The sequence below is a fragment of the Oikopleura dioica genome, chromosome XSR, assembly GCF_907165135.1.
Source record: "Oikopleura dioica chromosome XSR, OKI2018_I68_1.0, whole genome shotgun sequence".
Classification (NCBI taxonomy): Eukaryota; Metazoa; Chordata; class Appendicularia; order Copelata; family Oikopleuridae; genus Oikopleura; species Oikopleura dioica.
This window is the reverse complement of record NC_137294.1, coordinates 1,832,290-1,860,024: the sequence shown is the minus strand read 5'-3', so window position 1 is coordinate 1,860,024 and position 27,735 is coordinate 1,832,290. Positions and strand designations below refer to the sequence as shown.

At 43.1% G+C, this 27,735-nt stretch overlaps 9 protein-coding genes, 2 long non-coding RNA genes and 2 other non-coding genes across 13 annotated transcripts; 10 read left to right on the top strand and 3 right to left on the bottom strand.

Annotated features, from left to right (window-relative positions):
• Positions 1-782: 782 nt before the first annotated feature.
• LOC145706485 (uncharacterized) lies at positions 783-4,078 on the top strand. The gene is made up of 9 exons (XM_081783903.1): positions 783-950; positions 1,138-1,345; positions 1,447-2,160; positions 2,201-2,573; positions 2,621-2,772; positions 2,815-2,957; positions 3,002-3,246; positions 3,292-3,781; positions 3,826-4,078. The coding sequence occupies exons 1-9, from the start codon at positions 792-794 to the stop codon at positions 4,069-4,071; spliced, it is 2,730 nt and encodes a 909-aa protein (XP_081640029.1). The 5' UTR covers positions 783-791; the 3' UTR covers positions 4,072-4,078.
• A 119-nt stretch (positions 4,079-4,197) lies between these two features.
• Positions 4,198-5,799, bottom strand: LOC145707197 (uncharacterized). Its single transcript, XM_081784689.1, has 6 exons — positions 5,541-5,799; positions 5,195-5,396; positions 5,059-5,144; positions 4,720-4,932; positions 4,526-4,652; positions 4,198-4,480 (listed from the first exon to the last, which is right to left on the bottom strand). The coding sequence occupies exons 1-6, from the start codon at positions 5,751-5,753 to the stop codon at positions 4,248-4,250; spliced, it is 1,074 nt and encodes a 357-aa protein (XP_081640815.1). The 5' UTR covers positions 5,754-5,799; the 3' UTR covers positions 4,198-4,247.
• A 926-nt stretch (positions 5,800-6,725) lies between these two features.
• Positions 6,726-8,251, bottom strand: LOC145707198 (uncharacterized). Its single transcript, XR_014134737.1, has 3 exons — positions 7,874-8,251; positions 6,875-7,096; positions 6,726-6,801 (listed from the first exon to the last, which is right to left on the bottom strand). It is a non-coding gene; the product is annotated as an uncharacterized LOC145707198 (long non-coding RNA).
• A 136-nt stretch (positions 8,252-8,387) lies between these two features.
• Positions 8,388-9,633, bottom strand: LOC145708662 (superoxide dismutase [Cu-Zn]-like). Its single transcript, XM_081786361.1, has 7 exons — positions 9,459-9,633; positions 9,273-9,410; positions 9,181-9,226; positions 8,855-8,980; positions 8,717-8,804; positions 8,562-8,647; positions 8,388-8,515 (listed from the first exon to the last, which is right to left on the bottom strand). The coding sequence occupies exons 1-7, from the start codon at positions 9,547-9,549 to the stop codon at positions 8,419-8,421; spliced, it is 672 nt and encodes a 223-aa protein (XP_081642487.1). The 5' UTR covers positions 9,550-9,633; the 3' UTR covers positions 8,388-8,418.
• A 649-nt stretch (positions 9,634-10,282) lies between these two features.
• On the top strand, positions 10,283-11,570 carry LOC145708121 (uncharacterized). Its single transcript, XR_014134804.1, has 3 exons — positions 10,283-11,041; positions 11,089-11,189; positions 11,360-11,570. It is a non-coding gene; the product is annotated as an uncharacterized LOC145708121 (long non-coding RNA).
• A 499-nt stretch (positions 11,571-12,069) lies between these two features.
• Positions 12,070-12,143, top strand: TRNAN-GUU (transfer RNA asparagine (anticodon GUU)). Its single transcript has one exon. It is a non-coding gene; the product is annotated as a tRNA-Asn (tRNA).
• An 84-nt stretch (positions 12,144-12,227) lies between these two features.
• Positions 12,228-13,570, top strand: LOC145708729 (N(6)-adenine-specific methyltransferase METTL4-like). Its single transcript, XM_081786427.1, is given in 5 exon segments — positions 12,228-12,423; positions 12,536-12,709; positions 12,757-12,867; positions 12,870-12,989; positions 13,117-13,570. Coding segments are annotated over 5 exon segments (1,050 nt in total). The 3' UTR covers positions 13,566-13,570.
• Positions 13,571-13,610: 40 nt separating this feature from the next.
• Positions 13,611-14,739, top strand: LOC145708302 (deoxyhypusine hydroxylase-like). The gene is made up of 2 exons (XM_081785959.1): positions 13,611-14,472; positions 14,515-14,739. The coding sequence occupies exons 1-2, from the start codon at positions 13,634-13,636 to the stop codon at positions 14,612-14,614; spliced, it is 939 nt and encodes a 312-aa protein (XP_081642085.1). The 5' UTR covers positions 13,611-13,633; the 3' UTR covers positions 14,615-14,739.
• A 229-nt stretch (positions 14,740-14,968) lies between these two features.
• Positions 14,969-17,494, top strand: LOC145709775 (adenylate kinase 7-like). Its single transcript, XM_081787474.1, has 9 exons — positions 14,969-15,012; positions 15,058-15,255; positions 15,302-15,472; positions 15,541-15,706; positions 15,769-16,290; positions 16,377-16,652; positions 16,700-16,995; positions 17,044-17,196; positions 17,241-17,494. Exons 2-9 carry the CDS (start codon positions 15,172-15,174, stop codon positions 17,400-17,402), a joined length of 1,830 nt encoding a protein of 609 aa, XP_081643600.1. The 5' UTR covers positions 14,969-15,012; positions 15,058-15,171; the 3' UTR covers positions 17,403-17,494.
• Positions 17,495-17,935: 441 nt separating this feature from the next.
• On the top strand, positions 17,936-21,113 carry LOC145709774 (mismatch repair endonuclease PMS2-like). Its single transcript, XM_081787472.1, has 4 exons — positions 17,936-19,052; positions 19,101-19,900; positions 19,968-20,931; positions 20,988-21,113. The coding sequence occupies exons 1-4, from the start codon at positions 18,294-18,296 to the stop codon at positions 21,063-21,065; spliced, it is 2,601 nt and encodes an 866-aa protein (XP_081643598.1). The 5' UTR covers positions 17,936-18,293; the 3' UTR covers positions 21,066-21,113.
• A 32-nt stretch (positions 21,114-21,145) lies between these two features.
• LOC145707414 (WD repeat-containing protein 90-like) lies at positions 21,146-24,700 on the top strand. The gene is made up of 6 exons (XM_081784937.1): positions 21,146-21,548; positions 21,590-23,370; positions 23,418-23,708; positions 23,751-23,977; positions 24,113-24,567; positions 24,628-24,700. Exons 2-6 carry the CDS (start codon positions 22,059-22,061, stop codon positions 24,698-24,700), a joined length of 2,358 nt encoding a protein of 785 aa, XP_081641063.1. The 5' UTR covers positions 21,146-21,548; positions 21,590-22,058.
• On the top strand, positions 24,638-27,722 carry LOC145709776 (putative RNA-binding protein 19). The gene is made up of 7 exons (XM_081787475.1): positions 24,638-25,261; positions 25,309-25,499; positions 25,548-25,809; positions 25,947-26,230; positions 26,293-26,742; positions 26,802-26,970; positions 27,552-27,722. Exons 1-7 carry the CDS (start codon positions 24,786-24,788, stop codon positions 27,679-27,681), a joined length of 1,962 nt encoding a protein of 653 aa, XP_081643601.1. The 5' UTR covers positions 24,638-24,785; the 3' UTR covers positions 27,682-27,722.
• Positions 27,018-27,089, top strand: TRNAP-CGG (transfer RNA proline (anticodon CGG)). The gene has a single exon. It is a non-coding gene; the product is annotated as a tRNA-Pro (tRNA).
• Positions 27,723-27,735: the final 13 nt, after the last annotated feature.

The window sequence follows — 27,735 nt, the reverse complement described above, 5'->3', positions numbered from 1 at the left end:
TGGCAAATAATTGAATTTATATTTTGGTTAAATCCCTTGCTAAAAATGTCCTTTTGTAAAAAGAAGATGAAAGTCTCGATTTTTTCGTCCTATTAACATTCAAGAAAGAAACCAGAAGAATGAATACTGAACAAAGAAGAAGAAGAGACCAATTTTTCATGTTTCTGAATCTCATTTTACATTTCTTTTTAATGTTACTCGCCCTTGTACCTTGCGATGTTCATGCTCTCTTCTCTTATTTTATCATTTTATGTTTCAAAAAGGGTCGTGCTTGGTCACAAGAACATCGAGTTCGGCAAGAATAAAAGTCAAATTCACGAGGGTAATAATCGAGTTCATCAAATTTCCATTTTCATAAAATTCGTTTTCCCTATTATTATTATTGGAGGGAGGTCTAAGGTAGCAAAAGATCAGCACTGCTGATTCAGCAGGATATTAATTCTAGGAGTGCCAAAGCTATGGACATCATATTTGTTGACTCGAGTCTGACTTTGAAATTGTTGAGAAAACTTTCAGTCTGCGAGACACTGAGAAAAGCCTAGTCTACCTTGCAGAGTCAAAAATGCACTTCGAAGTCGGCTCGAATCTTCTCCACATGGGCGAGAGCAAGATCTACTCGGCCAGATTTGTCCATTTACTTTTCGATTTCTCGAGAGCAACGAGGAATTATAAATTTTACTCGGGATCCTGAAAGAGAGACTTACTTGTATCGGGAACTTTCAAAATGGCGGATATTAAGCCGGGTAAGTCGGAGATCGAGGCAGAAGCAGAGAGAGAGAGAAACTGCCAAAATGGCAGATTCGGAGGGGAAAGGCGATTCTGACGTTTTTTCAGGTTCTCAAAAGGAGCCTCATTCAAGTGGACAGGATACGATGGCGGGTATCGCAGAAATCGCCTCTTCTTCCACAATGTCTTCTTCCAAAACTCCACTGACTGGAATATCTTCTTCTGTAAGTATTTAATTTATTAAGGAGAAGGCAGCGAGTTTCTTTTGAAAACATTTTTCTCCTTGATTTTTTCGAGTAATTTTCGACTAAGGGTGTTACTATGTTAATTTTGAAAGAAAGTTAAATTTGAAAATGCCAATTTTTGGTTTTGACAACTCTAAAATAGCATTAGATAAAATAATGATTTTAGGAAAAAAATAGCAGTTCGTGTCCGTCAACTACCCATTCTGGCATCAACAACGAGAAAAACAAAGATAGCCGAAGTACATCTACGTTTAAAAAAGATAATCGTCAAAAGGATGATTCCGAAGAAAGCGCGATTCTAGAGGTTTCTGGCGAGAGCGATGAAGAAAAATCTGTCCATCTCGGTGGGTTTGGGGCGAAGAGTGATCAAGAAGGTAAATTAAAAAGCTAAATAAAAGAACGCTGAAATAATTCCTTCTAACTTCAAATAATTGAATAATATACTAAATCCTGATATAAAATATTATCTTTTCAGAAACTGAAGAAAGAAAGCAGGGATTCTACAGAGACGAGTACTTTAGCCGTAAACTAGAATATCTCAACAAATTCAATCGACCGCTGGTTCTCGATCGCCAGTACACTTATGGACACACTGAGGGTGAGCGTGCGGGCGAACATGTCGATCCGCTCTACCATCAGATCTACGAGGAGTGGAAGGCGAAACGCGAGAAGGAAAAAGAAAGCAGCCATGATCAAGAAAAAGAGCGACTACAAGCGATCGATTTAGCCAGAGAAGTAAGCAAGCTTGGCCTCAAAACGCCCGAATCAGAAACGTCTTCTGAAGCCTTTGTCCCGATCGAAGGCTCCGATACAGAAGTAGAAACAGATAAAGAAGACGGCGATGATGAAGACAGTGTTAAAAAATTTGAAGGATTTGGCGGGGAGAAAAGCTCGTCCGTGAAAGAACCGGAAGATGATGAAAAATCAGAAAGCAGCGTGAAATTTGCAGGGTTCGGCCAAAAGAACAATGATGATGAGGATGCTGATATCTTGGAGTCAGGAAGCTCAAGCAGTCGAAAACTATCAGGATTTGGTAAACAGAATTCAAATGAAAGCGGCGTTGCTGATTCTTCTGAGCAGTCGAATGGTAAAGCTGGCTTTGGCGACTTCAAACCCGCAGATGAAGAAAACAATAATCAAACAATTGACGAAGAAAAGGAGAAAGAGCGAATTTGGAAGCAACTCGAATGTAAGCTACAATAAGTTAATTATTTAACAATAATTTTAAGTGAATCGCTTCTACAGCGGGCACATTTGCCACGCTCTCGAAGCCGACGACGAGCTCCATCCGATCAACAACCCAGGAGACGAGCTTAAAAAGATCGAGTCCCTCGACTTTCAAGTCTTCCAAGCCGTCAACGGTGAGATCATCAAGCTCAAACCTGAGCAATATCTCTGCTACTCCTACGAAGAGCTCAATCTTCACCCACAATTGGCTACAAACTTGAGCGTCTATGGCTGGGAAACTCCATTGCTTGTTCAGCGAGTGTCAATGTACCCGATTCAAGAGGGGCAAGACATTCTTATCAACGCTCAAACTGGTTCGGGAAAGACAGGAGCTTTCTTAATTCCCCTCATAAATTACATTTTGAATAATCCAAGGTAAAACTTAATATTTTAAATCATTTTTATATTCACCACAAATTTAGACAGAAAAAATTTGCTCGAGAGAGATCAAGTGAAATTCCAGGTGTCGAAGGAATCATTGGAGTCGACCCTCGAGCTGTGATTATGACTCCTACTCGAGAACTGGCGATTCAAATCGCCAAGGAAGCCGTCAAGCTCACTCGCGGACTTGAACGTAAGTCCCTCTTCATTTTTCAATCCTCTACTTCTCTTTTAGGCGAGACAATCAAAGTCAGCAACCTCTACGGCGGCACCAATCGAAGAACCCAGCGCTTCCACGCCTTCGGAGCTGACATTATCGTCGGGTCTCCTGGCCGCGTTGATGATATCCTCTTTCCCAAAGTCGAAGGCGTTACTGAGGTAGCTAAATTATCAAATTAAACAGCCATCTAAACGGTTTTAAGCAACATTTTGCGAGCTGCGATTTTGTCGTGCTCGACGAAGCGGATCGAATGCTCGACGAAGGTTTCGCCGAAATCAGCAACCTCATCATCAAGAAAATTGAAGCAAAGCGAGGAGAGCGACCACAAGGCCCAATTTGCAAGGTTCTCACTTCCGCCACTTTTCCAGCGGAAGTTCAAAGCTTCGCCAACGGGTTTCTCCGTGAGGATTACTTGTACGCTCAATGTGGAATTCTCAATGCTCCAAGGTAAGATCAAAAATATGGGAGCGTTAAATAACTTAATTGTTTAAGTGCTTCCGTCGAACAAAAAGTCGTCCAGATAGACGGTCCAGAGAAGAAACCAAAAGAACTCGACAAAGTGCTGAAGGAGTACGAAGTCGGCACTGATGGCAGCAGCAAGAAGGCCCTCGTCTTCGCGAATACAAAAGCCAAGGTCGACTACTTGGGTTGTCTCCTCAGTGATAAACTGAAATACAAATGCATGACGATGCACGGCGATCGCTCTCAGGAGCAGCGGGAGTTTGCGCTCTGGAACTTTGCGACTAGCAACTGCCCAGTTTTGATTGCGACGAACGTGGCCGCCCGCGGATTGGACATTCCCGCTGTCGATTTGATCGTCAACTTCGACTGCTCGGACAAAGACGTTTTCCACGACGACTACATCCATCGAATCGGGCGAACTGGACGCGTTGGTCGTCCTGGCACCGCAGTCACTTTTGTGCAAGGAAGGGGTAGTTACAACGATTTCACCAAAACCCCCATCCTGGTTAAACTCATGAGGGTAATTCCTTTAGTAAGATGAGGGAAATTAACTTTTAATCTAAGGAAGGAGATGCCGAAATTCCAGACTGGCTGGAAGAAATGGCCCAAAGAGTTCCGGAATCTGATGATGAAGACAAGGATGATGATGCATCGAGTGTTCACAGTCGCCTTTCTAGCTCAACTTCGTCCTCTTCTCACTCATCGAAGTCATCGTCGAAGTCTTCGTCCGGAGCCTCCAGCCTCAACCTTGCTCCCTCGGACTCCTCCGAAAAGCCCGCTGAATTTGAATCCTTTTCATTTTATGGATAAATCCTGACATCAACACATCTTCAATTCATTTTATGACTTACAAAGAAAAACTATTATTCCAACGCTCTTCTTTAAAATGAGATCAATTAATTTTAAAATGATTTTCTTTCTTTTTTTTCTAAAATTTATTGGAGGAAAGTTTGAGGTAGCGAGAGAACAGGAATAAGAACAGGATTTTATTGAAGGAGTGCCAAAGCCGTGGACATATTATTTCCGTTGTTCTGGAAAAGCTCTGGGTTGAGCAAACGAGCCATCAAATATGTGCGCAGTTTTTCGTGGTTGTCAGAGTCTTTCATGTACAAGTAGGGAATGATCGGATCTTGGGCGAGTGAGGGAGTACTTTGAAGGATGAAAATAAACTCCTCGACTGAGAAAGCTTCGTCTTCCTTCGACATTACGAACAGAAGAGCTAAACAATAACGTCTTTGAAAGAACTTGAAAGTATTTAAAGTACCTGGGCTGAATCCTTGATGAGGCTGCTGAACCTTGTAGTCATTTTCAACGGTCTGTTGGTAGTATTCGGGATGAGCGTTTGGATCTTCTAAGGTGGAAATTTTCTGCTCTAAGTTTGTGTTCGAATCCTAAAAGAGAAAATAATAATAATTAATATTTTCATGTCATTGGCAAATCAATTATCCCAGGACTCACTCGAATGAAGTTCATGATTGCCGCAAATCTGGAAAAGTCAGTTGTATGCTCCGCATCTCCGGCTGGTTCCATGCTGCTTTGGAGACCGACGTACATGAGCATTTCGTAAAGTCGTTTGTTTTTGCCGCTGCTGTTTTCGAGCAATTCAGTCATCGATTCTGCTGAAGCACTTTCTGTTGCTGCGACGAGGAGGGATGGCAGAATGGAAATAACCTGATATAAGATTTAGAAAGACTAATCTCGCGCCTAATAATCCTAAACGTGTCGTCACGCGAGATCATTTGCCGTGCACATTATGACGTGAGCAGATTATATTTTATATTTTTTGATTAAATTTACCTCTAAATTGCGCTCAATATACGCGAGTTCGGCGAGCATGAGGTATTCGCTCATAAATTGGAGGAGATTGCTTTCGTCCGAAAATTCTAATAATAAAAACTCAGATAGTGTTCCTTCAAATTATCGTCTTGCTTACCAAGTTGGGAGATGAATTTCTCCACTTGGCTCGGAAGTCGTTGAGAAAGACTGTCGTAGCCTTCGACGTAGCGATCTCGAATGGCGAGAACAGAAAGGGCGAGTTCCTGGCGCCCATCGAATGCCAGTAAGGTAGGAATTGTTGCCATGTTTAAATCCGGGATCGGAAGCTCAAAGCGAAAGTTCACCTCTGAGTGGCCTTTAAAACGGTTCGCAAGAGAATTAAACGCATTTACTGTTAATTCACTTTAATAAAAAAACTGTTTCGAGTACCCTTAAATTGGGAAAACGAGAATAGACGTCTAAACTAAACAAATTTCTTTCTAAAACTGGAGAACCTTTCCTTTGAGGCAAAAGAATCGGTGTTCTGAAGTAAAGAACATATCGAGTAACTGCGGCACGTGACGCTGTGCTCGTTGATGAGCCAAGTTTCTGTACATCTCTACTGCAACATCTTGGCAGTCGTACTCGGGAGCACACTCGGAACAGGAGGTTTTGAAGAGCTGAATTTCGGCTAAAACGGCCTCTCTCGCGATAAATAGCAAAAAAGCAATCTTCATTTTTTCAGTTTTGAATTCTCAGTTTTGTGACTGTTCCAATTCCAAGAGAGAACTATTTATATCCGTGAATGGCGCTACCGTACCCCCAGGCGTAAAATGCGCACCTGCTGAGATTCCTTATCAAAGTAGATTACTAGAGCGGATAGAGGCAGTTATGCAGCGATTTATTTAACAGAATTGGCAGCCCATAAAATGTATCAAGGTCGTTCCGTCTCTTTCCCAGCTTGGGAATCGGCGGCTCATTTTCGCGAGTCAAGGCCAGCCAGCTTCAGTGAATCCAAATCGAAGGAATATCCAAGTAATGTGAAGTCGTCTGCATAATCGGTCACGATTTTGGCAATTTTTTCTCTCTCAATTGAAGAAAGCAGCAGGGCGTATTTCGAATCGTCCCCAACTCCTCTATAAACATCCTCCCAGCTAGCGTAGTTTCTTCTTGAATTGCTATTTGAAGATTTGCCATGCATAGTTTCAAAGAAGCTTCTGGGCAAGGTCAAGTTGTGCTCCTTTGCAATAACTAAAAGATCAGCGTCGAGAGTTTCTTCTTTGACGATATACTGGTACGGGAATCGGCAAATGTCGCACGAGTCTAAACTGCACAATCGACTCTCCAGACTCTAGCAACTTACCTTGGATGGTATTCCAATGAGAGTTGAAAGAGCCAGGAGTCGAGTTTTGAAAAAATCCACAAAGTCGTCAAAACCGATCACATTGGCAGTATTCTCTTTTTCGTAGCGCTCCAAATATGGCCAATTCTTGAGCCACTCTTCCCGGTGCAGTTGATACTCGCCCCCGACTTTGAATTTCTGACCCCAAGCGGTGCAAAACCGACTCATCGGATTCCGAACGAACAGAATTCGGAGAGCATTTTCGGAAGAGAGGATTGAAGAAAGATCTTCGTTTGTAAATGTTCTATTCTGGGCTTTTTTTCGTATTTAAAAAACCTTAGATTTCTTTGGATGAGTCCCATTCCTTAGGTGATCTAAGTACGTTTGCGAGTGAAACTCTTCGCCAGCCCAATTCATCACCACGGTTCGTAAAACACCACTCGCTTGTGAAACATGTAAAATGTGAACAAGCAAATTTTATCAAAAGAATGCTCCGAAAAGCAACTTTTTTATTACCTGACTTGAGCGCGGCGCATCCGAATACTGCCGGATCCCGCGAAATCGCGTCAGTAAATCGGGCGCCGCGAAATTCGTACCACTTTGGGAATTTTCTGTTGAACTCTGCGAACGTGGGAAAAATTGGCTCTTGCTTTTTGTGGAAGCATTCTTTTTTCAACAAGGCAAGACGTGCTGCGAAGCGTTCTTTTACTTTGGAGATGAACTCAGCGGGCAGATTTTCTAAAATTAGAGATTAAAAACTAATAATGATAATGCTGTTACAAAATAATTTTAAAGAATAACTAGAAAATCATGATATATGAATAAGGAGGTTGATATCAAAAATCGGGATTTTCTGTCAGACTTTTCTCACAAAGTTAAAACAGTAACACCCTTATTTTACTTTGGAAACAAAACTTTCAACCTTTCTCTATTTCCTATGGAAGCCGAAATTTCGAATTTCAAAAAAATTTTTACCAAAATTTTTCGCCAAAGATCGCTAACTTTCCTAAAATGGTCATTTTGGCGACAATCGGAGGTGCCCGATTTGCATTCTAGCACCTCTAAAGCTCAGGAAATCAAAATTTTTGGCTTCCATAGGAAAGAGATAATTGCCTGAAATATATTTTGAGCCGAAAAAATAAGGGTGTCACTATGTTAAAAATTTGAGAAAACACTGACAGGAAATACGATTCTTGATATCTACCCCCTTGGCCTACTTGATTTTTGATTTTTTCTTGGAAATAAAATTCTACAACATTAAAACCCTCAAGGTAACAAATACCACCTGACAATGCAACATTGTATACCCTGAATTCATTATTTTTTTAAGAAGGCCGCAATGAAGAGATCGACTCGTTCAAATTATCTCTCGCTGATCTAATAAACCGGTGGCTATTGACGTTTTGAGCAACAGGCGAGAAATTTCATTACAAGCTGTCGCAGCGTATTACATTTTCATTCCGATCCAATTTTAAAATGGCAGCTCATTTCGCTCATCGCCGTTGTTTATGTTACCTGCAATATCCTTGCTGAATTTGAAGAATTCTACGGTCTTAGAACCGTCGCATCGTTCATACGGAACTCGGGGAACTTTCGAGTCAGTTGACAATTCTTATCGTTTACGGCTATATGTTATGGCCTCGATTGAAAATTTTAAATGATCAAAGAAAGCAGCCGCTTCGCAATTACGGATCAAACAACTTGAATTCCAATCGGACCATAAAATAATCATCAATGGTGTTTCTCCTTTTAACTACAACTAACAATTGCCAACAAGCCTGTGTACTGCACTCTTCGTATGACTAGATCTCTCTGTATAATCAAAAATATGTATGCAAGGACAAAAACCGAGCCGAGCACTACCTGCCAGCTGGTAGGCTCCATTAAAAAAATTCGAATTCTAGCTTCGAAAGAAAAAATACTCTTTCTGAAAACGAGTCAGCCTATGATGCAACCCCCAGGGCAAAGAAACAACGAGCCAGGATTTTCCACTGAGCTGCTAAAACCACTCAAGCCGGAAATATTCAAGATCCTAATTTGTGATTTTATTGCTGGCAGAGCTAGAAAAGGAGAAAAGCGTAAACAACGATCGACAGTAGGGTCGAGTTGAGAAGTGTACTTTTCGCGGAGCTCTTCTTCACGTTGCAGCATCCAACTCTTGGGATTTTTTTTCGAGAAACGAATCATGAAAAAATGGGCTTACCTGTTTCCTAGATTCTCTCCTGCGGAGTTTCCATCATCGAATCGATCGTGAATGACAATTGATCTGTTTCCGAAAAACTTCCCATCCTAATAATCGTCATCAAAATGACCCCTAATATCCAATATCTCGCTGGAAAACCACGAGTAGAAACTTACATCTTTCATCAGGCTCAAGTTCTCGTCAGTGAACTTGAAAGAAGTAACGCCATCAACAAAGTCTACGTTCCCAAGATCGCCATAATGTCTAAATAAATTATGATCACGAGGTTATTTTCTTTCTTTCTCAGTCTTAACCTGTCATTTGTCGTTGCGTTTTTGGGCCCATGTGGTTGATTTCCGAAAGAAAAGTGACCTCCAGCAGTGGAACAATCTCCGTCTTCGTCAATAGCCTTTTCGTGAACATGAAATCCGAATTTTCCTTGATGAGCTCAAACATTAAACTTTCATATCTGAACTATCTGATTCAACGTCAGTTCAGTTAGACTAGAGAGTTTATTACCTTATACATTTCTTATATTCGTTGAATAATAGAACGCTTTTTCAGTAAAAACGAACCTCATTCTGGTCCCGAGGGAAAACTATCTCGAGTCAAAGTTCATCAGCGTTTTAGAGCCTTTCCTGTTTTGACAACTTCATTGGTGGAAGTAAGGTCGCCGGCAAACTCGACTAGGGCTAGATTAAAGCACTAAAGATTTCACTTTTTATTTGTTACCTTCTTTTGTCGTGATGGTGTGTTGTTCATGCTCCCTTTCAACCTCCCTGATGATCACTTGCCCTTGAATCTCGCCGTAACCGTCATCGAAATCGCAGTGCCATTCAACTACTTCACGTGGCTCTCCTTCAGTCCCTTCTACAGTATTGATCAACTTTACTTGTCATAATTTCTCCTAAAAGATACCTGTAGTAGTGCTGAGTTCACCACCGCTTGGCCCTGGATAAACAACAGCGCGGATCGAGTAAATCAGGAAAGGCAGCAATGAAATGAGCATCTTAACTTACAGCTTAACTTAATCGGTGTGTTATCAGCGCTCGTGGCGTTCAAAAGAGAAAGTAGAGTAGAAGTCTCGCACTGGAGAAGTGATAGAACACAATTGAATGAGAGGAGCTCTCTAAGACGGTGCCAATGAGCACAAAATACTTGGAGCGTGAAAACGCTCTCTTTCTTCAAGTAATCGTTATTAAAATATAAAACATCTCGAAAATGATTACCCATGGAGGCGAATATTCAATTCAATCCGACCCAAATATTGGCCAAGCGTAAAAAGAAATCTTTCTTTGTGGTTAGTTTACTAGCTACTCGTAATTTTTACTTCCAATTGGATTTGCGATTTTTTCGGGTGTCTTTTGACAGGGATAAGCATCCAGAATTAAGACCGCTGAAAATCAATCATTTATTTCGTTTGAACACAAAATCATGAATGAGTTAAAGCTCGGTTAGCAGAAATGGTTTTTAAAGCTTGAGTATGTTAAGTCTTGAGTAATAATAAATTAAGAAGGACCACCAGAACGAGCGAATGATTCGTTAAGTTCCCGGACCAGTTGTTGGGTTTTTTCCAAAGTTTTTAAAATAGGTGGTGGTCTAAACTTTGAAGTTCTTACGTGCGATAAGAACTTCGTGTGGCCTAAACTTTGATCGTTCCCATGTGCGATTCTTTAAGAAAGTGGCCTAAACTTTGATTCTTCCTATGTGTGAAAGTGGTCTAAACTTTGAATTTCCCCTGAGGCGCCCTAACTAGTTCTATGTGTGTCATCACCTTGAATGAAAAACGTAAACCTTATTGGTCTGCATAAAGCGTAGTGGCCTTAGCGGGCGGTGCTCTAGTCACCGATGGCAGAAGTGCCTCCGGGGAAATTCAAAGTTTAGGCCACTTTCTCAAAGAATCACACATGGGAACGATCAAAGTTTAGGCCACACGAAGTTCTTATCGCACGTAAGAACTTCAAAGTTTAGACCACCACCTATTTTAGTAGTTAGTTAAATTCTCCTTTATGAATATCAATTTTAATCTCTTTTCTGACTTTTTATTCCAAGAAATTTGCGGCGCACAACTCAAAATTGCATACTTTTTTGGAAATTTTCCAGAAAACTGGAAACATAAAATCTCCACAAAAGAGGAAAAACATGACAGTACTCGCTTACTTCTACTTTGGAACACTGCTCATTCTGCAACTTCAGTGGGGGATGATTGAATCAGAGAAATTTCGCCGAGGTGAATTACTGACAATCGATGGGGGCTGTTGATTGAGACTGAGTATTATCGACAAGTGCTAATAATGCCTCTTTATTTAAAAATTGAAGCAATAACCAGCTAGTTACAGGATATTGGCCAAAATCGCTCGCCATCTGGTGTAGAAAAATTATATAAAGGCGGAGCGCGGAATCTTCGCCAGGACAGAACTTCCACTTCCAACAAAAAAGAAAGAAAATGAAATTTTTCACTCTGACTTTGGCGCCCCTCGTCTTCGCAAATTCCATCTACTGTGAGAGCTGCTGAGAGAACAGAGTAAAGAGTAAACCCTTGTTTTAGCGCTTCCGCGGGATAGCGACAACATCGGCCAGCAGGAAAATGACAATCTCGAAGATCAGTTCTGGCGAAGAATCTTCGATGACAGCATGCAGTTTCCTCAGGTAAATTACAACTTGAAGACACTCATAACTCTAACCAGAGACGGTACCCTAGTTTCTAATTTTCAAGGCTGAGTTCTTCTTCAAAAGAGAATGAAGCCTCCTAGAATCTAGGACCTACACTGCCCGGAAAATGCACCCTTTTTAGATTTCCTAAAGCGCAATATTTTTAGGCGGAGATCAAGAGAGCAGCCATGTCGCCTTGGGAACGAATGCTCCTCTAGAATTGCCGCGGCGAAAATGCTTCTTCGTAGCGACAAGATCGGCAAATCGTAACTTTCCACAACTTTTCCGTCAGGAACTTCAACTAATTTTTTCATGCTTCTGATTTAATATTACCGATGTACACATTTGTTAGTAAAGAAATCGTAATAAAGCAAAGTGATCCAGTGAAATTGACAATTTCAAATTGTCCTCATTACTATTAATAATAGTCTATTAGATTCTCTAGTATAGAAGAATATATTCTATATTAAATGATACAAGCGGCGATAGATGAAAATGACTTCTGCCGAGCAAAATCCGGAGTTCAAATTGAAAAATATCACATTTTTGTTCTTATAAAGTGTATAATATACACTCATCATCAATCATTCAAAAGGAAAAGGAATGTTGTATTCCCCATGAACATCAATGAAGATGTATGATTCCTTATTTAGATTCGCCGATTTCTTCCGAGCCAATCCCATTGAACACAAGAGAGTCGAGAAGCCTGGGATTCGAACTCGGGGCTTCACGCTCTATGATACAGGTGTAGCCTTTTATTTACCGACCGGGCTACGATGGGTCGAGTGGGACGCGAAATTTGATCAATATAAAGATAACTTTTTGCAAAATCATAAGCTGTGTTATATAGTGTAGGCTTTTAGACCCTCCCTCAGTTGTCTCTATGGCGCAATTGGTTAGCGCGTTCGACTGTTAATCGAGAGGTTGCTGGTTCGATCCCAGCTAGGGACGCTTCTTTTTCTTTTCATTCGAAACGGCGGATAGTGACGCGATGAGTCATAAATCGATGGGCGCCCTGAAATTTGTAAAGAAAAAATGAATTCTAACGGAGAAGAGAAGCTTCTTTTTCTTGATGATGGAGATTTGAAGATTCCCGAAGAAGATGAAAATGAAGAATTCTGGAATTTCAAACGAACACTTTTCGTGAAGCAGCAGTATTTTAAAAACGCGATGAAAAGTGGCAAGAAATTGGAACTTTCCGACGACGAAAATGTAGAAAAAGAAGTAAGAAGTGAGAGAATTCTAAGTTGGATACTTAGGCTTTGGAAAATCAACTGAAAAGGCTGCGACAAGAGAGTAAATTTGGCGAGCTGGCGGAAGCGATTCTAGCGAGCCCTGACGAGCAGATAAAAAGCCACTGCTCAACTTGGACAGTGGAACTTCTGATCAATTACAGTCAGAACTTGTGCTGGAGAATTTTCATTCTGGCCAGCCGAAGGAATTCTTCACGAATAGACTTTGCTCAAACGCGAAAATTGAAACCATCAAGCTCAAAATTGAAGGAGCTTCTTACTTAGGTACTGCTTCGTTAAAAACCTCCAACTCAAGACATATTTGTTTGTAGTTCCTGGAAATGCGCGGTTCATCCTCGCCGACGTGGAAAAAGTGGTCTTCGATGAAAAGTTCGACGTTGTCTATTTGGATCCGCCATGGAAGAACAAGTCCGTTTCGAGAGGAAAAAGTACTCGACGAATTCGATGACCCTGCTGGAGTCGCTGAGGCTTGAGAAAATCACGACAAATGATGGCTTTGTCGCGATTTGGATCACCAACAACGCTAGGAAAGGATTCTTTTCGAGTTAACAAGGGGTCGTAGCCCCCTCCAAAAATTTTGTCATGTTGACACTAGTTATTCCATTCTGTTAATAAAACATGTGTTTGGCAGTGCAAAGAAATTTGCGCCTAATTTGTTGGGGAAATTTTAGCTACAAACGCGGTGGCGAAAACGGGCTCTTATGGTCTTTTGGAAAATAATCTAGAGAAAATAATCCTCGAACAAAGAGTGCTAGAATACATCGACGAATTCATGGAGAAACGGGGCTTTTCCCACTGTGCCACGTGGAGATGGTTGAAAATCGCGGCAAATGGAGAACCCGTCGTGCCTTTTGGAAATGCTCATAAACTGCCCTCGGAGAAACTTCTTTTCTTTTCCCGAAGAGAATCCCTTGTGCCCGAGTTATGTAACACTACGTTTGCCACCATTCCAAGCCGTGTCCACAGCCAGAAGCCAGCGATTCACGCGTTTTTGGAGAAACTGGCGCCAAAAGGGCGCTTTCTTGAGATATTCGCGAGAAGACTCGTCCCTAACTGGACGGTTCTTGGCAACGAAGTACTGTATCTCAACGACTGTGACTTTTACGAGCTTCAAAAATGAATTGAAGAAGAGACAAAAGTCTAAAAACTGTTTTGGGCTTCGAGAACAATAATTTTGACGATTTTAGAATGAACGCACAGGAGCTCGACGAATTAATCACAAAGTACAGCGGCATTTTGAACAATTTCGAAGGGGAGAACTTGGCTCGTCGATTTCGCGCGCTTTTCTCCCTCAAAGGGCTTGGAACCGACCGATGCATCGAAGAAATGGGCAAGGCGTTTGCCGATTCTTCCGAGTTGCTCAAGCACGAGGTCGCTTATTGCCTGGGCCAGACGAAGAGCGAGAAGGCGCTGGAGATTTTAAAGAACTGTCTCAATGATATGAAACAAGAACCGGTAGTTCGACACGAAGCGGTGGAAGCGATCGGCGCCATTGGCCCTCCAGATTATCTTGAAATGCTGAAAGAGCTCGCTGCAAACGATAGGGATATAGAAGTTAGGGAAACGGCCGAACTAGCTTTCGACAAGATCAAGTTCTTGGAAGAGCATCCGGACAAGCAGCACTTGATGAAAAACAGATTCAACTCGGTCGATCCAGCGCCGCGATCCGAAGAAGAAGACGTCGCAAAACTCAGCAAGGCGCTGATGAACACGGAACTCTCGCTTTTCGATCGTTACAGGGCGATGTTCGGCTTGCGAGACGTTTTGCCAAAGATGAAAACAGAGGCGGAAAGAAATGAATGCATAGAAGCCCTTTTGAGCGGCTTCAAAGAAACGAAATCGGCCCTGTTTAGACATGAAATCGCCTTTGTCTTTGGCCAGCTTGGGGAAGAGGGCTCACACGCGACTGGGCGACTCGTCCAAGTTGTCGACGACGAACTCGAGCATGGAATGGTCCGGCATGAAGCTGCAGAAGCACTCGGAAATATGTCAAGTGATGTTGCTAGTGAATGTCTAAAGAAACATCGGTGAGAAAGATTAATCGGCCTCTTCTTCTGATACCTTTTTAGAACAAGTTCTGCTCAAATTCTCCGCGAAAGTTGCGAAGTAGCCCTGGATCAATCGGAATACTATGAAAGCAATACGCAATTTCAACCTATATCTGCTTGAATCGTTCTTTATTACAACTTGTAACCTTCCCACAGTTAGCTCGAGAAAGTTCAGGTGTTAGCCCTTTTTCCCTTCGTCAAACTACAAAATAAAATGGCTTTTGAAAGGCAGGAACTTCTAGAACAATGCGCATTTCGTTGTTAGTTATTAATTATTAGAGTTGATTGACAGCAGTTGTGATTTAGACAATTAGTTTATCAAAACTCCGGAAAGAATATGTCAGACATTGAGGAGAATCATGAGGACGGACCACGCATTCCACATGTAAGACAGTTACCTCTCGATCGCCCAACTAACTAACTACTTAATCCAGGTCTTCGTAAACTATGTGAACACATACTCCGCCAGTGGAGCCCGAGGAGGAGGAAGAAGCCCTCGAAAATGCCCGAAACAACAAGGTACAGAACTTATTCTTTATTGACTCTGGTTAAAAATGAATCAAGAGCAACTTCATCGTCTCTGGAACTCTTTTGGAAATCGAGGGCGAAGAGCCACGAGAGCCGGATTTCAACTGCAGAATCGTGAAAAATGACTCTGCCTCTGTCCAAGCAGCGATCATGGCGGCAGATGTTATTATCTACTCGATCGCTGAAGGAGAACACACTGCTGAGGCCATGGCTGCTTTGGAATTCATTCAACAGGTTCGTATCTCACTCAATCTCTGTCAAAAATTTACAACGATTATAGGAAGCTCAGCACTTTACAGCTCCAAAAACGTTTGTCCTCGCTTCGACCTGTATGACATGGCTGGAGACGAAGCACCTCGACCCAGACGATCCAGAAATTCCATTCACCGAAGACGACTATCGAAAACGTCGAACAAGTCCCAAATTCAAAGATCACATTGCTCTCGAAAAGGTACTCATTGAATAAAGAACTTTTAAATGTACATTGAAAACTCAAGTGATCAAATAATTTGAATTTAGCTCGCGATCAAAATGGGAAACCAGCTGAAGAAATATCTGACTTGCTACGTGATATGCGCGGGTATTTGCTATGGTGATGGAGAATCGCTCTTGCACTGGATGTTCAAAGCCGCATGGAGTGGGGATGAATCGTTGCCTATCTATGGAAGTGGCTACGGACAAGGAAGTATGTCCTTCTTTACTAGGAATAGCATCTAAGTTAGATGATCTAACGATGAAAACTTTCAGTTGTGCCGATGATCCACGTTCGAGATTTGGCCTCAACAGTTTTGTACACGATCGACTTGATGCCCAAGACGAAATACATTCTGGCTGTAGATCAGTCTCACTCTTCCGTGCGCGACATCGTCAAGCGCGTTTCCAGCACTCTTACAACTGGACGAACTAATGTTGTGCCCAAGGCCGATGCCCAGGCGACTAATGACATCAGTCAACTGGCCTTGGACGCTCTCTCGTGCAATTTGATGATCGAGGGTGGCACCGTCCGCAACGACTTCACCTTCCGTTGGGTCTGCGAAGACGGCCTCGTCGAAATGGTAGAAGATGTCGTCATGGAGTACAAGAAATCGCGAGGCCTTCTCCCTATTCGAATCATTGTCCTTGGCCCACCGGGTGTTGGAAAAACTTGTGTCGCTACTGAACTCGCAGCGCACTACAAAATCCATCACATCCACGTAAAAGCAGTCATTGAAGACTCCATTAAAAATCTTGAACAACTTGTTGCCAAGGGAGATGCTCCAGCTGAAGATGGTGAGTTTTTACGTGAATTTAATTCATTCCCCTCAGAATCTGAGTCAGATATCATATTGAATTCGTGAACTAATCTAAATTGACAGATGAAGAAGAAGAAGAGGTCCAAGAAAAAGCCTCCGAAGCCGAAGCCACTCTCACTCAGCTGAAAGAGTCGATGGCGGCAAACGATGGACGCATCGAAGAATCGCTCATCATCGATTTACTGAAACAAAAACTCGAATCCAAACCAGTTCTGAACAAAGGCTACGTCCTCGACGGTTATCCCAAAACGTATGCTCAAGCGAAAGCCATCTTCGAAGAAATGGACGAAGAAGGAGAACCACAGGGCAAACCTGCTGGCAATAAAGTCCCAGAAATGAGTGAGTAGGGATCATTATCTGCGGTCGCTTAACTTTGTTAATTTTAGTCGTTGACTTATCAGCTACAAATGATTTCCTGAAGGAAAGAATGATGAATCTGCCCGAAGAAGTCGTCCAAGGAACTCACAATAACGAAGAGGGTTTTCTCCGACGTCACGCTCAATTCCAAGCCGATCGAGCGGAAGAAGACACCGTTATCCACTGGTTCAGTGAAATGGAAATCGACCCCGTCATCGCAGATGTAACTCAAAATAATGACGAGGAAAACGCACCCATTATCGAAGCGATCAAAAAGGCTGTCGGCCCCCCTCGACATTACGGACTCACTCCTGAAGAGAAGGAGGTAAATCTTCATCTTTTAGGACCGTGCGGAATAAGTTCACGGATTTAGGAGCTCGCTCGCGTTGAATTGGCAGATCAACAGGCCCGTGATGCAATCTCAAGAGCCCTCAAAGCCAAGAAAGAGGCTGCCGAAGCCAAGGCCCGAAAAGCTAACATCGGGCTTTGGACCGCTCAACTCGAAGAAGTCCGACGACAAGAAAGGGTACGCATTTTCATCATCATCTTCTTTTAAAATATGAAATTAAGCAAATTTTGGAAGAAAAAGCCCGTCCATTCCGCCAGTATGTTGCTACTCACGTGATGCCCACTCTCACAGCTGGCCTGATTGAATGCGCCAAGGTGAAACCCACGGATCCCGTCGACTTCCTGGCCGAGTATCTCTACCAGCATAACCCAGCTCTTCAATAAGTGATCCTTCGTTTCGCTCGCGTTTTAACTGTATAAACATAACTATTTTTCTATTACCACATGAGAGATATTTTTCTATTTCATAAAATATATTTTATTATTAAAACGAGTCGCGTCTTTGTCTTGAAATTAACGTTGAATCACCAAGAATGAATCGGATTCTCGTTTGTAAAAGAGGACTATCGCTATCGTTTACGCCACACGGGCAGGGAAAGCTTTACACATCCAGGGCGCAGAATGCCCGGCATAGAGGCAACTACCCGGTATGATTCGAGCTGCTTTTAGCCGAATTTGCGCTGTTTCAAAAAATATTATGTCTTGGCTGATTATTGAGGGTGAATTTAGCACATTCATCAAGAAATATCTCCCGGAGTACAACTACAAACACACAGAGATAATCACCTAGAGCCAAAATCAAATTTTCAAGGATTGGATTCTAAATCTTGTGGTTCTAAATGACCGTTAGAGTCATGATTTTCAAATTCGACGATGTTAATCATTCAATTGGTCACTGTAAAATCCAATGTAAGGTTTTAACCACAAACTATGGCAAAATAGAAACGTTCGAACAAATCTTGAACTACCCAAGTACTCTGATTTCTCGCAAGGCGAACTGGTCCAGGAAGAATTGATTTATGACTACCCAGGAACGAAGAAGGCTGCGTTTACGGCGAGGACCAGAGTTATCCGTGAAAAAGTTCCCTTATTAATTGCTCCACCTGTTGATAGCTTGCGCAAGTCCAAATTTAAGCCCTTTGTGGCTAACACAGTGGCCAGACGTGGCAATCAGAACTGGCTCAACGTGGAGGATTAACTCTTTTAATTTGTAATAAAACCAATTTTAAAAGATTCAATCATTCCAATTTTTAAATTTAGAATGGAGAAAGAACGATGAAGCGAGGAATTTCCGAGTTAGACGAGAAAACAGTACATTCGTTATCAACTAATCAAGTGGTCGTTTCCTTGTCCGTAGCGGTCAAGGAGCTCGTAGAAAATGCACTGGATGCAGGGGCAGACAAAATTACCGTCACGCTCGTTGACAACGGCGTTGAACTGATCGAGGTGAAGGATAATGGCTCCGGAATAGCAGCAGAGAACTACGACAAAATCGCCATGAGACATGCTACTTCTAAGTTAAAAGAGTTCGACGATCTCGAAGCGATCGGCACTTTTGGATTTCGCGGGGAAGCTCTTGCGGCTTTGGGGGCGATCTCTACCCTCAAGGTCTTTACGAAGACGGCGGCGGATCAGATCGGGGCGGCGTTGGAATTTGACCAGTACGGCTCGATAATATCGCAGGAAATAAAAGCCCAGTCGAGCAATGGAACGACAATACGAGTTGAGAACCTGTTTCATCGAATTCCAGTTCGCAGAAGCGTTTTCAAACAAAATGCCAAGCGCGAGGCACAGCGAGCTCTGGCAACGATGATGAGTTATGCCCTGATCGCAAACGCCAGAATCGTCGTTACAACGAAAAACGGGCGGTCGATGAAGACGGAAATTCAAACTCGAGCTGGGGAAGGAATGAAAGGCAAAATATCGACTGTCCTTGGCGGTGAAATTGCGAAAGGACTCGTTGAAATTGAAGATGATTTCAATGCCGGTCGAGACGAAATCGAATCGTTTTGGAATCTTCATTCACCAACCGAGGTCATTTCAAATTATGCCCATCACATTTGAACTGGTTAATTTTTGTAGGAAGTGATTGAAGGCCACCTTGAAAAAGCGCGAATCTTTAAATTTACTGGTTTCATTTCGAAAACCGACTCTGGCGGGAGAACCTCTCCTGATCGTCAATTTTTCTTTGTAAATGGACGACCTATTGATGCTCCCTTTCTCTCGCGAATCATGAATCAAGAATGGCGAAAAACAACGTCTAGAAAGTACCCAGTCGTCGTCCTCAATATTGAAGTGGACCAAAGCGCGGTGGATATCAATTTGGCCCCCGACAAAAGAACCGTGCTCTTGCAGAATCAGAAGCACTGTCAATTTCGCTTTCGAATGCTGTTACAAAACATCTGGGGTTCTACGGAACGCGATGTCGTTTCAATGACGCAATTATCCATGGATCAATTCAGTACGAGCTTCAGTACTCAGTCGACCAGGGAAACTAGTAGCCTCGCTGAAAACTCCGTTGATTTCACTCAAAGTGACGCAACTCTTTCGCAAGATCCTGAAAGCGATTGTACTCAAAGACCTTCCAAAATGGCAAAACTAGACTTTACCGCACCGATTCCGCCTTTTACTGGAAAAGAAAGAAATTCCGAAGATGTATCCATGTCTCCAGAACATAAGCAGCGAAACATCATCGAGTTTTACACGCCACTGCCGACTGCCAATAATGAGCCGAAAGAAGAAGAATCAACAATCATCGAATTCGTTAGGCCAAAGACCCCGGAGCCACTAACCTCCACTAGAACTGAAACCGACTCCTTCATTATAGACGATGTGGTCGAGCCGAAGAAAAAGCCCTTGCCGCCAGAAGCGATACTCGCTAGGTATGCTTTACAAGATATTTACAAGAAGAACCTCTGTAGCTTTCAGAAGTATTAACAAGACCTTTAGACAATTTATTGACTTCGAGGCTTCTGAAGGAAATCCTGAAAAAGACCCGAGTAGCGAAGAGTTAGATAACTCAGTTGATCTATTCGAGGAGAAGCCACAGACAGAAGACAATGTAGAGGCCCTCGCTGACTCGTTAAAACGAATTGGAGAAAGTCTTAACAGTTCAGATAAAAGCGAAAGTGAAGGGAAACGAGTAGAGTCCATCGATCTCATCCCTACGAACAAACTCCCTCAGGCAGTGAAAGAAGGAATCGAGGAGATCAAGAAAATGAAGATTATATACGACGACGATTCCGAACCGCGGAGGGAGCACAAGCAAAGAGGGCCACGGATAAAAATCTCCCTGGAGTCGATAAAAGCGGCTAAAGAAAAAGAAGAGCGTAGGAAAATGGAAATTTTTCAAGGGCGAAGCTTTTACGCGAAATTGAGCGACCAGAGGAATGCCGAAGAGGAACTGACGAAGAAATTCTCGAAAGAGGATTTCACGAAAATGGAAGTCGTCGGCCAGTTTAACAGAGGATTCATTATTGGCCAGCTGAGAGAGGACCTATTCCTAATTGATCAGCACGCCTGCGACGAGAAGTTTAATTTCGAGCGATTAATGAGCAAGAAAATCGAGTCCCAGCCGCTAGTTATTGGAAAACGCATGACACTCAATCCAGGCGAGGATCAAATTCTCCAAGAGAAAGTTGCCCTCTTCAAAAAATATGGATTCAACTTCGACTTCTCCGACCCCGATTGTGTTCGAATGACGGCGGTGCCTCGCGTAGGACGATCGACACTGGGAGAAGAGGACGTGCACGAGATGCTGTTCCTCATTAACGAAGGCGACTTTAATCCGAAGCCGTCGAAAATTAGACGTATAAATGCCATGGCAGCTTGTCGCTCGTCAGTGATGATCGGCGAGGCCCTCAAAAGATACCAAATGCAGCGAATGCTCAAAAACATGTCTACCATGGACCAGGTACGTTTTTAATCAAAGAGAAATAGTGAGAGTCAGTTAATAATATGCAATCGTAGCCTTGGAACTGTCCTCATGGTAGACCGACAATGCGCCACCTCGTGAACACTGCCCGACTCCACTTCAAAAAGAAATGAAAACTAGAAAAGTCCCATGCACCTTATTATTGCAGATTTTTTACTTAAGTTAAAAGATGCCAGCTTTTACTTTTCAGAATGCTCTGAAATCGCAGTAAATGTCGTACTGGCAAAACCCTTTTGTCTCCTTGCTCAAAACATACCGCCCAAATGAGAAAGCGCGCACGCAGGGTGCAGTGAGAGCCAAGACCAACAATCTCATCCGTTCGCAAGTGTGGTCCATTTCTGGGGACATATCGGCCAAAAACTTTATCCAAGTCCCTGCCAACGGACATGTCAGTCTCAACGGGCGTTTCTTCTACCTCGCTTTTCGTCCAACTCCCCTCAAGTACTTTGTCTTCCATCTTGACATCGCCAGCGAAGAAAACTTCACATGCCGCGTTTCCTTTTCCAACATGTACAAAAACAAACGTCTAGCCGCAAATATGGCGCAATTCCCATTCGTCATTCCTCCCAAAAGAAGCACTGTCGCTGATCTTCTCGGTGGAATAAAATGAAAACCAAGTAATTTATGCATGTTTTAGGTAACGTGGGATGCCCTGGCCGTGCGCCGGAAATCAGCGGCTGGCTCATGTTCATCGTAGATTTAAAACAACTGCTGCGCATTCACTTTGGTCGAACATTCTCGCACATTCGGCAGGTTCAACTTTGCTCTGACATGACCGTAAAAGGCTGTTATACGAGCGATACAGAATACGATCCGAAGATATCGATCAAACAAGCGCGAGCAGAAGGTTTCAGAAATATTTCTGATAACTTGGCGCCGATGCCAAGAGAAATGAACTTTGTTGTCGAAAGAAACGACTTCTGGGATAGAAAGTATCAAATGGTCAGGTTCCCGACGGAAGAGTACGATTACGAAGTTGCAAAAAGTCTGATCTGCTTCACAAACAGCAACAGAAGTGTCCGCCTCGCCCTGCCTCTTCTAAAGCACGCCCTCCACTGCAGACTAGGCCCGTTTCAGGAGCGTGCATCCGTCCAATCAGTTCAAAAATGAGTTTTGATGAAGTACCTCCGATCGCGTCTGTCCAAGTTCTCAATGAATTCAGACCAGAAACAAGTCAGATCGAGGGCGAAATCCACCCCGAGAGGATATCACCCGAAATAACTTCTACGACTGAAAAATACAAGGCTAGTCAACGAGATTCATGGAGAGAAGAGGGGAACAGTAAAAAGTACGGCATAGCAGCAACTTGCGGATTTACAGCGATGCCGGTAGACGATGGAGATCACATACTTTATGGCTGTGGAAAGAATATCGTTCGGATGTCGAAAGAAACTTTAGCGCAGCAATGCTACCCCGCGTCGAAGTTCGATATAATCTGCGTTGTCAAAATTGGCGATTTGACTGTCTCATCGGAAGTTACAGGTGAGCTTCGAGTCCGCCACCGGGAGAGGCTTGTGTCGATTATTTCCACGTCGATTATTGCTCGATTCATGGATTTTCGAAAGTCGACTTTGGTAATCGCCGGCAAGTGCACGAAGCTCGGCTCGAGCCACAACTCCGTCGCTCTCTGGAACCTTTCAGATCCATATAATCCAGTTGAGATCTGCAGAGGAAGCACCGATCAGCAGATCAATGATCTAGTCATCATCTCGAAGCGAGAACCTCTTGAATTCGTCACTGGAGGGGACAGAGGCGTGCGTATTTGGCGAACTCGTCATCAGAATCATCTGCGCTCTGCTGCTGTTAACCTTGGTACACAAGCCACTTCCATCGTCAATACTCTCACTTACAGCGAGATGGGACTTTTCGCCGGCACTAAGGGCGGAACTCTTCTGCGAATAGATCCCGAAAGGATGACTCTTCTCTCCGCCCACCAACTCTTCCACAAGCAAAAGTCTCACGAAGTTACCGCCATTCTCGCTCGTGAAAACTGCCTCCTAGTGGGAACTTCAGATGGCCTTGTACGAAGCTGGACACCTGAATACGAAAGGATTCCCTTCGAGCTCGCTCTTGGCTACAGAATTGTAAAGTTCGTGCCAACCGACAATCCAGTTGAAGACGAAGTCCTCGTTGTCTCCGATGCTAAATTGATCGGGCTACTCAATGTGCCGAAGAGGCAATTTCGAACCCTCACGCGTTTCCACCGCAGTCGGATTCTCTTCTGTGCATTTACAAATAATCTACTTGCGACAGCTTCACGCTCTGATGTTCGAATCTGGGATTCGAGTCAATTTCAAACGCTTGTTCAAATTCTTCAGCTAGAACTGCCAGAGCAGTTGACAGCGCTAGCACTTGATGAAGAAGAAAAAACTCTTGCCTTGGGATTCGTGTCAGGAAGGATCGACATTTATGAATTATGTAAGTTGGCCATTAGATTGTACATTCTCTTGATTGCTATTTTTAAGCTGGAGATAAGCCTGGCAAACTTCGAGGATCCCTAAGTTTCAACGAAGGAAGCGTACGAAGTCTCGTTTATCATTCGCAAAGTGTGTTGTACACTTTGGATTCTCAAGGCGACATTGCAGTTGTACTTTATAGTAACGGAAGATTTCATGTGTCGAGATCAATTACAGACGGTGCGAACAGACACTCAACAAACAAGCTAGTGCCCAGCCCCGATGGCAAATTTATAACGACATTGTGCCGATCATCGCGCAGCAAAATTCAATTATACTCTCCCTATTTAGATCAAATTGGTAATTGCTCCCTTTTTCCTTCAAAAACACATAATTCTTCAGCCAAAATTCAAACAAAAAATGAAGGGTGTATTATCAACTGGATCTTCATCGCAGAGACTGTGCTCATTGTTGTGTTAGAGGATTATTCGTCGTTCCAAATTTCTATCTCAAAGAATAAAATTATCCAGCGGCAGAAGCTGATGCATTATGCTACCGACGCCGATAGATTGCTCTTTACCGCTTCAGTAAAGGCGTTCACCCTATCTTATGCAAGAGGTCAACTTAAGGTATAAATCTCGGAATAATGTAACTATTCTCGGTTCATCCTTTATTATTTTATAATGTAGGGATAGGAAAAGCCCTGAACCGAGCATAATTGCAGTCTTCCAAATTTTCTTCCTTGATTTCAACTTTCTAATCAGTTGTGGTCGCCAACAATGAAGATGCACATCGACGATGTCGAGTGCCCAGAGCGAGTAACTGCGATTGACGCTAGCAGTGACGGCTTTGCCGTCGGCGGCGAGCAACTCTGCATGTTCCTGTGGTTCAACGAAACGAGCCTCGCCAAGGCGGTCGATAAAAAATCGAAACCGACGGCTCTTTATGAAACAATAAGCCCGACAGATGTTAGTGAAGCACCATGCAACTTGCTCCGCGCCTTGGATTTAAATGAGACTCATGACGTTCTCCCGCAAAACTCAGTTAGCAGTCTACAGTCGTCGACAATTATTTCCGATCCGTCAAGGGACGTTGATGTTCCAAGTCCGATTCCGAGAGTAACGAATTCCTACGAACACGATTACGACGATTTGAACGTTACTCCCGACGACGATTCAATTGAAAGAGATACAACTGCCTTCAGGAATGGTTCTTTTCGGTTTCTATTTTGATGGGAAAATCACGTGACTCGAGTGAAAAAAGTCTGAACCTTCAAAAGCCACTCCCAGAGCCAATACTTCCCTCCCGTCCCTCCTATCAAACCTGTCATAATGGGCGCAAGCTCGCATTAATTTTTTTATTCTTTCACTTTTTAATTTCTCACAATACTTTTATTTTATTTTTCTAAGCCTCCAGCTTTGATATTCCAATACCAGAATGACGCAAATCGAGGAGTCGAGGATATGTGTCAAAAACTTGACGAAAAACTGCGATGAAAAATTTCTGCGCGAGTTCTTCAGCCGCTCTGGTGGGAAAATAACAGACTGTAGGTTATTGAAAAATGAAGACGGTGTTTCGCGAAGAATCGCATTTATTGGATTTGCGCGGCCGGAGGATGCACAACGCGCGCTCAACGAATTAAACGGCGCCAAAGTCGGCGTCAACAAGATCAAAGTCGAACTCGCGAAGGACTTCCGGGGCAATGCCGGCAGCGCCAAAAAAGCTAGAAAAGAAAAGCCTAAAAATGACAAGAAAGCCTTTATTGAGGCAAAAGTTGACAAAGATCTGGTTGACTCGGACGATGAAGAGGACGCAAAAGAGGAGGAAAAGACGGAAGATGTGGCGGATACTGGAAGATTGTTCCTTCGAAACTTGTCGTATTTGTGCACCGAAACAGATTTGAAAGGAAAATGGTTCAACTGAGATTCTGTTTTTTCTGACCTTTGCTTGAGGTTTTCAGTTTTGAACCGTCTCAAGACTTGCTATCATCATACGGAACTTTGACCGAGCTGGTTTTGCCGACAGATGAAACGACAAAGAGACCAAAAGGATTTGCATTCGTCGAATATCAGATGCCAGAAAACGCGGTTAGAGCAATGGCCGAACTTGATGGTTCTAGCTTTCAGGGGCGAATTATGCATGTACTTCCTGGTAAAATCCGTTTTCCTTGCATCTATTTTCAAGGATTTTTTAATTTAGGTAGAGAAGCAGTTGCGAAGAAGAATTATGTCCCGCGAACAGATCCGAACTTGAACACAAGCTATAAAAAAGAGAAAATGGCAAAGATGAAGGAAAATGCAGACAAGGAAGACTTCTCCTGGAATTCCTTGTTCGTCGGAGCGAACGCGGTCGCCGACGAAATGAGCAAACGCTATCAACTGAGCAAAGACCAAATCATGAAACGAGACGATGTGGCAGTGCAACTGGCCCTTGGCGAATCCCAAATTGTTTCTGACATAAGGTAACTTTTATCCTAGAGCAACAGTAGCCCCCGTTTCTCATTGATGTAATCGAGTCGATTTGGTACACCTTGTGATAATCTGCTCGTTGCGCGAAAATTTTTAACGATGTGATTTTGATCTTGAAAAAAACTTTTAGCGAGTACTTAAAAGATCACGGAGTGAAGCTAGATACTTTCAAAAAAGACGCCACACGATCCGACAAGATCATCCTCGTCAAGAATTTGCCCTCGGGGGCGTTGCCGACAGAGCTGCGCTTCAAGTTCGAGAAGTTCGGCGGCCTTGGGAGAATTATCATGCCTCCGAGTGGCTTGGCAGCACTTGTAGAGTTCGATGGAAGTATTAATGCAAAGAGAGCGTTCAAGGCAGTAGCGTATTCGAGATTTGGAGATAGGCCGCTGTATTTGGAATGGGCTCCTTCAGGAAGGGACTTTAATCATTCTGACAAAATAAAGTATTTAACGAATTTAACCAAAAGCTGTCAAAACTTTTTGGCCTCAATATAAAGTCCATTATTGACTGTCTGGAAGACGAGAAAACGGTGAAAAAGCGACTTGTAACCAGCGCGTCTTCGATGGAAAATAGCGGAGCAATGATCTTCGTGAAAAATGTCAACTTTGCGACAACTGATGAAGGCCTGAAGGAACTGTTTGAGAAGAAGGTGGGCAAAGTAGCAGAGTGCTCGATTTCAAAGCGTTTGGAACGAGGAAAGTACTTGTCGATGGGATACGGATGGGTGAAAATGGCCAGCCCCGATTTGGCGAGCAAAGCAGTGAAAACGATCCAGGGAATTGAACTCGACGGCCACCGGATCAACCTGAAAATATCTAAGAAAGAGGAAGAAAAACTTAACAATCGTCAAGAAGCGAAAAACCAAGATCAGCCAGAGGGCTCATCTAAGATCATGGTCAGGAATGTTCCTTTCCAATGCCAAGGTAAAGAAAAAAGATAAACTTCATTTTATCTTCGGATGCTTTTACCCTCATTCGTTAAGTTCCCGAACTGGAGCAGCTGTTTTCGACCTTTGGCGAGTTGAAATTCGTTCGAATGCCGAAGAATCCGACTGGAAAGCATCGTGGTTTCGCCTTTGTCGAATACAAATTGGCAGCGGACGCGAGTTCCGCATTTGCGGCGTTGAAACTGTCGACGCATATTTATGGAAGGTGAGAGGCCGTGATTTGTAGTGGCCTTGGGGTGGCGCCGCCAACGTGGCTCGTTGGTCTAGGGGTATGATTCGCGCTTCGGGTGCGCGAGGTCCCGGGTTCAAATCCCGGACGAGCCCTGCTTTTGACTCGCAGTCCGACCAGTTTTTACTACTTTGATAATAGTGACTACATTGTCGCGACGAAATTCGTTTGTCACAATACCTCGTCCGAAAATTTTTAAGTACTCGAGCATTTATTAGTAAAACTAGAAGCAAAATCAAGATCTTTCCGGTTAGCTTAGCAAGCTGAGCTGGCTCATTTGGTTTCCGTTGAGCTTTGTGCTGGCTAGCTTTTGTCTGCTAGACAGTGTCTGAAGAAATTTTTACACCACTGCTGTCACCAGGAAGGCGACTAACTCTGATTTCGCGACAACTCTATTATTAGCGTATTCATCCTTGGAATTTTTTATGGCTAGAATTTTCACCAATGTTGTGATGAGTCTCCCCTCGCGTACTTATATCCGCCAAGGTGTAGACGAGCCAGCTCAGCTCGCTCATAAAAAAAAAACTACTTTGAAATCGTCTAATCGTTGAATTAAGACGTTTGGTGCTGGAATGGGCCGATTCTAACGCCGAGAGCATCTCATCTATTCGAACGAAGACGGTAAAAAGTGCAGCGATTCAAGGAAGAAAGAGAAAATTCGAAGAGCCAGTACCAGATGAGGAATGATTTACTTCTCCCTCTCTGTGAAATAAACTGGGTAAAACGTACTTTGAGTATCAA

Bases quoted from the DNA above. Each gene is read 5' to 3' on its own strand.
- LOC145706485 (XM_081783903.1), top strand. From the start codon at position 792: ATGGCAGATTCGGAGGGGAAAGGCGATTCTGACGTTTTTTCAGGTTCT. The intron at 2,574-2,620 runs GTAAAACTTAAT...CCACAAATTTAG, and splicing joins TACATTTTGAATAATCCAAG to ACAGAAAAAATTTGCTCGAG. The intron at 3,247-3,291 runs GTAAGATCAAAA...TAATTGTTTAAG, and splicing joins GGAATTCTCAATGCTCCAAG to TGCTTCCGTCGAACAAAAAG.
- LOC145707197 (XM_081784689.1), bottom strand. From the start codon at position 5,753: ATGAAGATTGCTTTTTTGCTATTTATCGCGAGAGAGGCCGTTTTAGCC. The intron at 5,397-5,540 runs AAAGGAAAGGTT...GCGAACCGTTTT, and splicing joins AACACCGATTCTTTTGCCTC to AAAGGCCACTCAGAGGTGAA. The intron at 4,481-4,525 runs GTACTTTAAATA...GTTATTGTTTAG, and splicing joins TCATCAAGGATTCAGCCCAG to CTCTTCTGTTCGTAATGTCG.
- LOC145708662 (XM_081786361.1), bottom strand. From the start codon at position 9,549: ATGCTCATTTCATTGCTGCCTTTCCTGATTTACTCGATCCGCGCTGTT. The intron at 9,227-9,272 runs GTAACAAATAAA...ATCTAGCCCTAG, and splicing joins CACCATCACGACAAAAGAAG to TCGAGTTTGCCGGCGACCTT. The intron at 8,981-9,180 runs AGGAAAGGCTCT...TTGAGCTCATCA, and splicing joins ACCAATGAAGTTGTCAAAAC to AGGAAAATTCGGATTTCATG.
- LOC145708302 (XM_081785959.1), top strand. From the start codon at position 13,634: ATGAACGCACAGGAGCTCGACGAATTAATCACAAAGTACAGCGGCATT. The intron at 14,473-14,514 runs GTGAGAAAGATT...ATACCTTTTTAG, and splicing joins GAATGTCTAAAGAAACATCG to AACAAGTTCTGCTCAAATTC.
- LOC145709775 (XM_081787474.1), top strand. From the start codon at position 15,172: ATGGCGGCAGATGTTATTATCTACTCGATCGCTGAAGGAGAACACACT. The intron at 15,256-15,301 runs GTTCGTATCTCA...CAACGATTATAG, and splicing joins CTTTGGAATTCATTCAACAG to GAAGCTCAGCACTTTACAGC. The intron at 16,653-16,699 runs GTGAGTAGGGAT...TGTTAATTTTAG, and splicing joins CAATAAAGTCCCAGAAATGA to TCGTTGACTTATCAGCTACA.
- LOC145709774 (XM_081787472.1), top strand. From the start codon at position 18,294: ATGAAGCGAGGAATTTCCGAGTTAGACGAGAAAACAGTACATTCGTTA. The intron at 19,901-19,967 runs GTATGCTTTACA...CAAGACCTTTAG, and splicing joins CCAGAAGCGATACTCGCTAG to ACAATTTATTGACTTCGAGG. The intron at 20,932-20,987 runs GTACGTTTTTAA...ATGCAATCGTAG, and splicing joins ACATGTCTACCATGGACCAG to CCTTGGAACTGTCCTCATGG.
- LOC145707414 (XM_081784937.1), top strand. From the start codon at position 22,059: ATGAGTTTTGATGAAGTACCTCCGATCGCGTCTGTCCAAGTTCTCAAT. The intron at 23,978-24,112 runs GTATAAATCTCG...CTTTCTAATCAG, and splicing joins ATGCAAGAGGTCAACTTAAG to TTGTGGTCGCCAACAATGAA. The intron at 24,568-24,627 runs GTTTCTATTTTG...AACCTTCAAAAG, and splicing joins TTCAGGAATGGTTCTTTTCG to CCACTCCCAGAGCCAATACT.
- LOC145709776 (XM_081787475.1), top strand. From the start codon at position 24,786: ATGACGCAAATCGAGGAGTCGAGGATATGTGTCAAAAACTTGACGAAA. The intron at 25,500-25,547 runs GTAAAATCCGTT...TTTTTAATTTAG, and splicing joins AATTATGCATGTACTTCCTG to GTAGAGAAGCAGTTGCGAAG. The intron at 26,231-26,292 runs GAAGGGACTTTA...AAAAGCTGTCAA, and splicing joins TTTGGAATGGGCTCCTTCAG to AACTTTTTGGCCTCAATATA.